At 29.7% G+C, this 10,813-nt stretch overlaps 1 protein-coding gene across 1 annotated transcript in view; it reads right to left on the bottom strand.

Moving 5' to 3' along the window:
* Positions 1-257: 257 nt before the first annotated feature.
* LOC135202834 (thrombospondin type-1 domain-containing protein 7A-like) overlaps positions 258-10,813 on the bottom strand; it is a 38,488-nt gene continuing 27,932 nt past the window's right edge. Inside the window, 6 exon segments of the mRNA XM_064232293.1 lie at positions 258-450; positions 452-479; positions 5,426-5,510; positions 6,009-6,212; positions 9,396-9,584; positions 10,208-10,238. Coding sequence (XP_064088363.1) covers positions 400-450; positions 452-479; positions 5,426-5,510; positions 6,009-6,212; positions 9,396-9,584; positions 10,208-10,238 — 588 coding nt within the window. The 3' untranslated portion in view covers positions 258-399.

Raw genomic sequence — 10,813 nt, 5'->3', positions numbered from 1 at the left:
ATATATATATATATATATATATATATATATATATATATATATATATATAGTATAAGTATATATAGTATATATATATATATATATATATATATATATATATATATATATATATATATATATATATATATATATATATATATATATATATATATATATATATGATATATATCTATATATATATATATATATATATATATGTATATATATGTACACTATATGGACACCATGCGATGAATCTGGAAATGTGATGCAACACGCTTCTTCTTCTTTATCACCTTCTTCTTCTTCTTTTTCTTCTGGTTTTGCATTATCAACAATCGCACGAAAGAACGAACAAACAACGCGTACGACGCAAACGCCCTCCTCTTGTTTTTTTTCTTTTTTTTTCTTTTAGCAGATTCAGACAGGGCGATGACGTAACGTCTTCTGGCGTCTGATGGTCAGAGGAGGGAGTGATCTCTGGTTCTCTCGGGCTTTGGCTGCAAAAGAAAATAAATAATGAAAATATATAGATGTATGTATGTATAAATGAATCTTACCTTCTTTATAAAAACTTTTAATTGGTTTGTTCCTGCTCCCGAGCTGTTGAGCCTAATCATTTGTAATCCCTCTTAACCCTGTTTTGGTAAGTCTACTAATTCTTCACTTGTGTTGGGTTTCAGGTACATATTTTTTTCGTTTGCAATCCTCTTCGGTCATTTATACGAGTCTTCTTTGTAAACCTTTCTGTCTCCTTCGTGGATTTTGTTTATAAATATATATGTATGAATGGATGTATGTAAATTAATTGTATGCATATATATATATATATATATATATATATATATATTATATATATATATTATATATATATATATTATGCATACAATTAGAAAATTAGAGAGAGAGAGAGAGAGAGAGAGAGAGAGAGAGAATTTCCCGTGCCACTTCAGGAAGGGAAAATTAAATTTAATACGATTTTAGAAATAACAAGATATTTGACCCGATAATTACATAATATTACAAATATGACTATTACTCTTGTTATGAAAAAATATATGCTATCAAACAACATCACAAACTTGTTTATTTTCAAAAATCAGCGCTCTTTACAGAATTTATAAAAATATAAAATTTGATGTTAATCCATGTTCATATTTATATTTTACATATTAAGCCCGATTACCATAATTGCGTCATTTCATGAATTGCTTAAAAAAAAAACATCGTAAATTCGGAATTAAATGTTTGTGATTTTTGTGTTTGCCTTAGTAGGCAAAATATATTTGGGACTGCATATAAAAATAAGTATATTTTTGTGTAGTTATTATACATTATATTATTATTATTATTATTATTGTGTGCTTGATAATGTTAATGGAATAAAAACGATAATATTAGCTCGTTTGCATAATAAGTCGAAATGGATAAATAAATAATGAACAAGAGATGATAATATTAGTAAAAATAACACTTAACAATTTATCGCTACTTTAGCGATATTACTTTTCTATTAGGATATTGTTTTGTAAGTATAGGCATGCCTGTATGTGGGTGCTATCATTTAATAATAATAATTATTATTATTATTATTATAATACTATTAATAATAATATTATTATTAGTAATAGTAGTAGTAGTAGTAGTAGTAGTAGTAGTAGTAGTAGTAATGATAATAATAATAATAGTTTATTATTATTATTATTATTATTATTATTATTATTATTATTATTATTATCATTATTATTAAATGATAGCACCCATATGAGGTCATGCCTATACTTACAAAGAAATATGCTAAAAGAAATGTAATACAGCTAAAGTAGCGATAAAATGTAAACAGCGTCAGAGCAACAGGCAAAATCAGTGTAACAAATAATTACCGACATTTATAAGGACGTTGAAGAGCGTAATTAATAACGCACTCCAACTTAATTCATTACAGAGGGGGAAAATTCCTGAACTGGAAGACAAGTAAACTATAATTAACCAACTGGATGAGGTTTTGACCTTCCACTTTGCATGATCGTGTTTTTATGCTCGTTTGCTTTCTTCTAGATGGTTTTCTACTGTGTGTGTGTATAATATATATGCATATATATATATATATATATATATATATATATATATATATATATATATAAATATATATATATATATATATATATATATATATTTAATAAAAGGATCCAATATTTTGATGTTTTTATGGGATCCTTTTATTAGATGGAATCCTGTTGTAACAGAACTTTTACCAGTCATATATATATATATATATATATATATATATATATATATATATATATATATATATATATATATATATATATATGTATATACACTATACAGATATATGTTATAAATATTATATATATATATTATATATTATATATATCTATATATATATATATATATAATATATAATATATCGAACTACAAATGTCCTTTAATATCTAATTCGCTCTACCTCGGAATTAATATATTTTTCATATATGCTTAACCGAGGGGGGGAATTTTGGGAATTTAAATTAAAACGATAATAGAATTGGCGATCGACAGGCGCGAACCAGCGACCTCCCAATTCCAGGACTGGCAGTGAAAGGCTTCACTGCCAGTCCTGGAATTAGGAGGTCGCTGGGTTCGCGCCTGTCGATGGCCAATTCTATTATCGCTTAATAATTCCCCTCGGTTAAGCATATATGAAATATATTAATTCCGAGGTAGAGCGAATTAGATATTAAAGAAGCATTTGTAGTTTCGATATAAGTATATGAATCACGGTAATGTGATAGACTTATATGGTATTGTATATATTAAATCTATATTATATAATATATATATAGATCTATTATATATAATGTATAAGTATATATTCTAATATATTATATAATTATATATGTAATATATAGTATATATTATATATATTTATTATTTATATATTTATATTTCGAGCTACAATGTCCTTTAATATCTAATTTGCTCTACCTCGGAATTAATATATTTTCCTATATGCTTAACCGAAGAGGAATGTTTTCTCGATAATAAACTTGCCTGGACCTGGGCGCGAACCCATGGAGCCTTTCAAATCCAGGAACGTCAGTGAAGCTTTTACCTACTACACCACCAAAAGAGGTAAAAGCTTCACTGACGTTCCTGGATTTGAAAGGCTCTATGGGTTCGCGCCCAGGTCCAGGCAAGTCTATTATCGAGAAAAAATTCCCCTTCCAGTTTAAGCATATATGAAAATATATTAATTCGAGGTAGAGCGAATTAGATATTAAAGGACATTGTAGCTCCGATATAATGTGTATGAATCACGGAAATGTGATATGACTTATATATATATATATATATATATAATATAATTATATACACATATATATATATATATATATATATATATATATATAATACACATATATATATGTTATGTATGTATATAATATTATATATATATATATATATATATATATAATATATATATATATATTATATATATACACTTATATATATAATACATATACATATATATATATATATATATATATATATATATATATATATATATATATATATATATAGAAAACTATATATATACATATATATATATATATATATATATATATTATATATATACATGTGTATTTTTATATATATGCACACAGCTATATATATTTATATATATATATATCATATATTACATATACATATATATATATATATATATATATATATATATTGACTGGTAAAAATGTTATGTTACTACAGAATTCCATCTAATAAAAGGAGCCCGCCATAAAAACAACCAAAATACCAGAGAGAAAAAGTACTATATTTTCAGATACTGCTTGTCTTCCTACGAACTCTTCAGGTATATGAACTGAGAAAAGTTTACAGAAAAGGTGGTATTTATACCAAGAGATCCATCCACAGGTAAGCCAATTTAGGTCACCTCCGCTGATAATCTTCCATTAATCTTCTTAAGAGTTGGTTGAATGGAAACCTTGTCAATCACATCTGAATCCCATGCTCCTTTTGAGATGTTCATTACCTGCCTCTCTTTTATTAAGGCCGATTCCATCATTTGACTCTTGTACCAGCAGTTGCTGCTATAAATCATATGTGACAAATTCCAGTTTATTCTATGGTTATGTTCATTTATATGGTTGAAAATATCTGAGTTTTGTTGTCCATACCTAACTGACGTTTGTGTTGTATTAATCTCTGGGGAAGTGATTTTCCTGTAAATCCGATGTAAGATTGGTCACATTCCTGGCATGGGATTTGATAAACCTCTGTTTCCTTGGGGAATATCTTTTGTTAGACGTTAATCAGGGATTTGGCTAAGGTTTTTGGGTAAGTAAATGGAAAAGGGTTAGATTTTCCGAGGGTCTGAGTCACTTTCAAAACAAGACCAAAGAGACACCCAACAATAAAATAAAAATTCCTCACCTGGACAGGATTAAGACAGTGACTCAGACCCCCGGAAAATCTAACCATTTTTCATTTGCTTACCCAAACACCTTAGCCAAATCCCTGATTAACGTCCAACAAAAGACATTCCCCAAGGAAACAGGTGTTTATTAAATCCCATGCCAGGACTGTGACCAATCTTACATCGGATTTATAGGAAAATCACTTCCCCAGAGATTAATACAACACAGACGGTCAGTTGGAATTTGTCACATATAATTTATAGTAGCAACTGCTGGTACAAGAGTCAAATGATGGAATCGGCCTTAAGAAAACAGAGGCAGGTAATGAACATCTTAAAAGGAGCATGGGATTCAGATGTGATCAACAAAGTTTTCATTCAACCAACGCTTGAGAAGATTAAAGGAAGATTATCAGCGGGGTTGACCTAAATTGGCTTACCTGTGGATGGATCTCTTGGTATAAATACCACCTTTTCTGTAAACTTTTCCCATTCATATACCTGAAGAGAGAGACAGCAGTCCCTGAAATATAGTACTTTTCTCTCTATGGTGTTTTTATGGGCTCCTTTTATTGACATATATATATATATATTATATATATATATATATATATATATATATATATATAATATTATAGTTAAATGAATATACATATATATGTATAAATATATCAAATCAATATATATATATATATCATATATATATATATATATATATATATATATATATAGTATATATATGTATATATATATATATATACATATATATATACATATATATATATATATAATGTATACTACTATATCATATTCTATATATAATATATATATATATATACATATATATACTATAATAGTATATTATATATATATATATATATATATATATATATATGTGTGTGTGTGTGTGTGTGTGTGTGCTATATATTTCTATATATATGTGTGTGTGAATGTATGTGTTGTATTAGTAGTAGCAGTAGTACAAGTAGTGGTTCCAAACAAAGTACTTACCACAGCAAATACATGGACATGACAACAAATACCAAGAAAGCGCTTCCTACGCCAATCATGGCGAACATCCAGAAGTTGATGTCTTCTGCAGATAAAAAGAGACAAAAATAATGAGAGCTTAAATAATGAATAGATAAAAAGACCTTTTCACCAATTACAAAGTACACACAACGAAAATTTGTAACTGATAGATAACTAGACATGTTGATGAAACAAAAAATATCTGAGATACAGTTACTAGGAGATTAACTATAGTTGACAATGATTGGATATGGAGAATCTTATCCACTGTTATGCATAGGTACAAATACATTTAAAAATGAACCAGTTTGGATTTATTTTTTCATATATTTGTACCTATACATAATTGTGGGTTTTTATCTCTATTTCAAGACTCGTGCTACACTTGGCTTGTTTTAATTAATGATGGAGATAATGAATAAATTAGAAGAGAGTGGTATTATTTCTCTGCAACAATGCTTTATATGTTTGTTTGAACTTATAAATAAACAGGGTACTTTCATATATGTATATTTTTCGTCACAGTTTCTCTCTCTCTCCTCTCTCTCTCGTAACATCCTACCTGGCAAATACTTCGCTTCAGAGAGCGGCTGAGGAAGAGATGTCAGGTTTAGGATGGGCGTGCACGCCCGCAGCCGGTACTTGGGCGTCTCCGCGTACCTCGCCCGCAGTCCTGCCCTGCAGACGCAGACGCCCTTCGAGGAACACACCGATCCGCCCACATTGCATTCGGGAACGCAGGGCTTGGGCTCGTTTTCACACCCTCCTGAAGGTGGGAGGCATTGGGAGGAAGGGGTTATTATTATTATTATTATTATTATTATTATTATTATTATTATTATTATTATTATTATCATTCATAAAAGATCGAAAAACAGTTGCTATTCTGATTAAGCTTCCATATAATTGAAAGGTCATACTTTAAATTTGAAAAGTAACTTATTATTATTATTATTATTATTATTATTATACCAAGGACCACGTTCGTATGGCTTGCTTTATTATTTATCAGTTAAATACTTCATTTGTAATGATGACAGTCTCTTGGGTAAATGAGGTTATAATAATAATAATAATAATAATAATAATAATAATAATAATAATAATAATAATAATTATTATTATTATTATTATTATTATTATTATTATTATTATTATTATTATGATGATGATGATGATGATGATGATGATGATGATGATGATAGTAGGCCTAGCCGTCTGTTCTTATTTTGACTTGGTCATTTATCATAATAATAATAATAATAATTAATAATAATAATAATAATAATAATAATTTATCGTTATTATTATTAATTATTATTATTATTATTATTATTATTATTATTATTATTATTATTATTATTATTATTATTATTATCAATCATAATTTAATATTCATAAAAGATCGAAAACCCGTTGCTATTCTGATTAAGATTCTATATAATTCAAAGGTTATACTTTAATATTGAAAAGTAACTTTTTTATAATTTACATTATTATTATTAATTAATTATTATTATGAAGATGGTAGCAAGGGCTGCGTTCTTATGTTCACTTGGTCATTATCATGATGATAATAATAATATATAATGTTTATTTATTATTATTATTATTATTATTATTATTATTATTATTATTATTATTAATGATATAGATATTCATAAAAGGTCGAAAAAACGGTTGCTATTCTGATTAAGATTCCATATAATTCAAAGGTTATACTGTAATATTGAAGAGTAACTCAGAAACCCCAGCAGATATATCAATATTAAACATAATATCAAATAAAACGTAAACGCATTAAATCTCTGAAAAAGATGTTTTCCAATAAATAAAATATAATAAGTAGTGTTTTATATAGTTTAAACTCCGTCTCGAGGGGACACTGGCATTTAGATAATTCTGAATGTCAGCCAATGACACATCAGATTAGCTGTCGTAAATATAGTCGATTTCGTTTGTGCTCTACGAATTCGTATATACTTGGGTTCTTTTTTATGTATTCCAAGTTAACCTATATGTGCAGCGTGATAGCCAACTTTATAACTAGTAGATATTTGATGATAGCCAAGTGGAAAAGTCACCTATCGCCTTTCTGATGAACTTAGAAGGAGCAGGTTCGAAACACTCATCATGTTTAATTATTTTCGGTTGGATATTATGTTCAAAGTGAGGTGAATTTGACATTACAGGATTTGTTGCCAAGTTCATTCGAAGAGTATAATAAAAGGAACGTTTGAATTTTTGACAATATGATCATATGATGTCCATACGTTGCAGACTTAGCAGTTAGTTATTGTGGTACAGATGGGTTTATTTTGACTCCAAGTATATATATAATATATATATATATAATATATATATATATATATATATATCTATATATATATATAATATACTATATATATATATGTATATATTCATATATATGTATATATATACTATATATAAGGATACATTATATATGGAAACTACATATATATACACGCAAAAAAGTTTATATATATGTATGTATGTATATATACGCGTTTCTAAGATTTAACGTTTTAAATAATGTTCTCTACAATATTCCCCAACCGCAAATACACAACATTAAATGTCATCTCTTTCCACAGCAAAACCGGAATTACATTCCTACCCAAAACCGGAAATATTAGAGAAAAAAAAATGATTCAAGGTAAATCTCGCATAAAATAAATGCAGATCCTTTGTGGGACCGAATCTTGAATATTGTTTCCATACCACAATGCATCGCGTTACAGACCTCGGTAAAAAAGAATAGCTAAAGTGATAAGTGAAATGTTATGATACAGTGAACTGAATGCTTGCTCAAGGGTATTGTCATGTGTTCTTTCTTTTCAGGCTGTTTTTGAATTATTTTCTGGAACGTTTTTTTATGAATATATATTTCGTTTTATTTATCTAGTTTTTTTGTGATCATGCCTTGGTTTGAGTTCTGTTGCCCTAGGATATTATCAAACCTGGTTTGCTTTTAGCGGTTTCAAATACTATTGTTTTGAATATTTATTTCCTAAGTTAATTCCGATAATGATTTGAATTTTCCATGTATGGAATCCTCTGACTAAAAATCGCGGTCAGCTAAAAGTGAAAACGAAGTTTCGTCTCTGTTTATACTATGGTCTGTGGATTCTTCATTAAAAATTCCACCAGGTAGTTGGGACATCATATTCAACCTTATTGTACGATACTGATCCACTATAAGAAGAGTGGTAGTTTTTTTTTATATATAGTCAACCATAACAAATAAGTTAATATATAGTTAAGTACAGAAATATACAACGCCTAGTTTATAAAGTTAATAACAAATAAAAATGTATAATATCTAAGTAACGGTGAATTAATATATAAATCAACTCAGTACCTAAAGTACAAACAATCATGTATGTTTAGAAAAACACACATGAGTGTACCGTTTAAAATAATGATAGTTTTTTATATAATCAACCATAACAAGTTATTCTACTCACGTATAGTTAACAGCAGAAATAAACAAAGCCTAGTTATTAAAACTAAGAATGTGTCATTTCTAAATAACGGTGAATTTATTCAGTATCTAAAGTGCAAATAATCATGTATGTTTAGGATTATGCACACATGAGTGTACCGTTTAAAAAAAAATTGTCCCCAAAAGGCTATGAACCGTGGCATGAACTGAACCAAGGCCACCAGTTCTTGGTTCATAAGCTGTCTCCCCCCTCCCATATCCACCACCCTACCCCCGCCCCACCAGGCCCGAGAAATCAAAATAAAAAAAACATGAGTGTACCGTTAAAAAAATAAAAACTTGTTCCTAAAGGCTATGAACCATGGCATGAACTGAACCAAGGCTGCCGGTTCTTGGTTCATAAGCTGTATCCCCCCTCCCATATCCACCCCCCTACCCCAGCCCCACCAGACCCGAGAACTCAGAAAAAAAAAAAAAACTCACCTGTGACTATCGTGCCGTCGCTACGAATGCACTCGACGCTTCCGTTGTACACCTGCCATTTGTACGTGAGACAGGGACCCGCGAGGCACGGCCGTGTTTCCCACAGCTGCCCTGGGCACGTGAAGAGTTCTCCCTGCTCGTGCCTCGTGCCCTCCTTGAGGATTGCCCGTGACCTTGTTTGGATCCCACCTGAGGAGAAAAGGAATCCAGAATATATTAGAATACAAAATAGTTTTTTTTTTTTTTTTCATTTACTATGCGTTTCATTTATTCATTTATTTATCCATTGTTTGATCATTCAGTTGTTCATTTATTTGATCATTCATTCATTCACTTATTGATATATTTATTCATTCATTTATTTTAATTTTTTTTACTCATCATTCATTGGTGCATTCATTAAATCATTCATCTATTCACTCACTTCTTAAATTATTATTATTCATTCATTATTTACATATTTATATATTTATTTAATTCATCCTCTCATCCGTTGCCTCGGCTATTCTCAATTACGTCTTAGTTTGTTATCCATTTATTCATTATTAAATTATTTGTTCACTCCATCTACTCTCATCGGTTTCCTCGGCTACTCCCCAATGCTTTTATAACTTATTATCCATTTATTCATTATTTATATTATAATTTATTTAATCCATCCTCCTCTCATCCGTTCGCTTGGCTATTCTCCAATACATCTTAAAGACTTTATTGTCCATTTATTCATTACTTATTTATTTATTCAATTCATCCTCTTCTCGTCAGTTTCCTTGGCTACTCTCCAAAATCTTAGCCCTGTCCAGGTCACGAACCTCCGTTGAAGATGTAACTCTCCCTCGAAGCCTCGGGCAAAAGAGGATACGTGTCCAAGTGGCCTGCTCTGAATTACTTCATGATACTGGACTTGTGATCAACACACACAACCGCACGTACACGCGAAGTCATACACACACAAGCACGCACACGTACGCACAAAGGTATATACACAAAAATGCACACAGGCACAAAGACAATCAAACATATACGTACACGGAAAAAGACACACAGGCACAAAGACAATCAAACATACACGTACACAGAAAAAGGAGCACAGGCACAAACACTCAAGAACACGCATGAACGCAAACAAAAACACACTCTAGAACACACACAAGTGGGAGCAAAAGCACACACACACGAACGAACGCAACTTAAACACAGACACACTCAAACACATATCAACAAAGAAACACAATCACACACAAAAACACGTCCACATATTCAAACACACACAAATACACTCAAACACGCAGAAACACGCACCCAAATAGATACAATTTAAGCCATACACACAAACACACAACACACAAAAGCACACTGAAAACACACACATACACTCGAGCACACACACACAAACAGGCGCAAACACTACACACACA

This window comes from Macrobrachium nipponense, chromosome 33 (genome assembly GCF_015104395.2).
Source record: "Macrobrachium nipponense isolate FS-2020 chromosome 33, ASM1510439v2, whole genome shotgun sequence".
NCBI classification, from domain to species: Eukaryota; Metazoa; Arthropoda; class Malacostraca; order Decapoda; family Palaemonidae; genus Macrobrachium; species Macrobrachium nipponense.
This window is presented reverse-complemented; position numbering and strand designations above follow the sequence as displayed.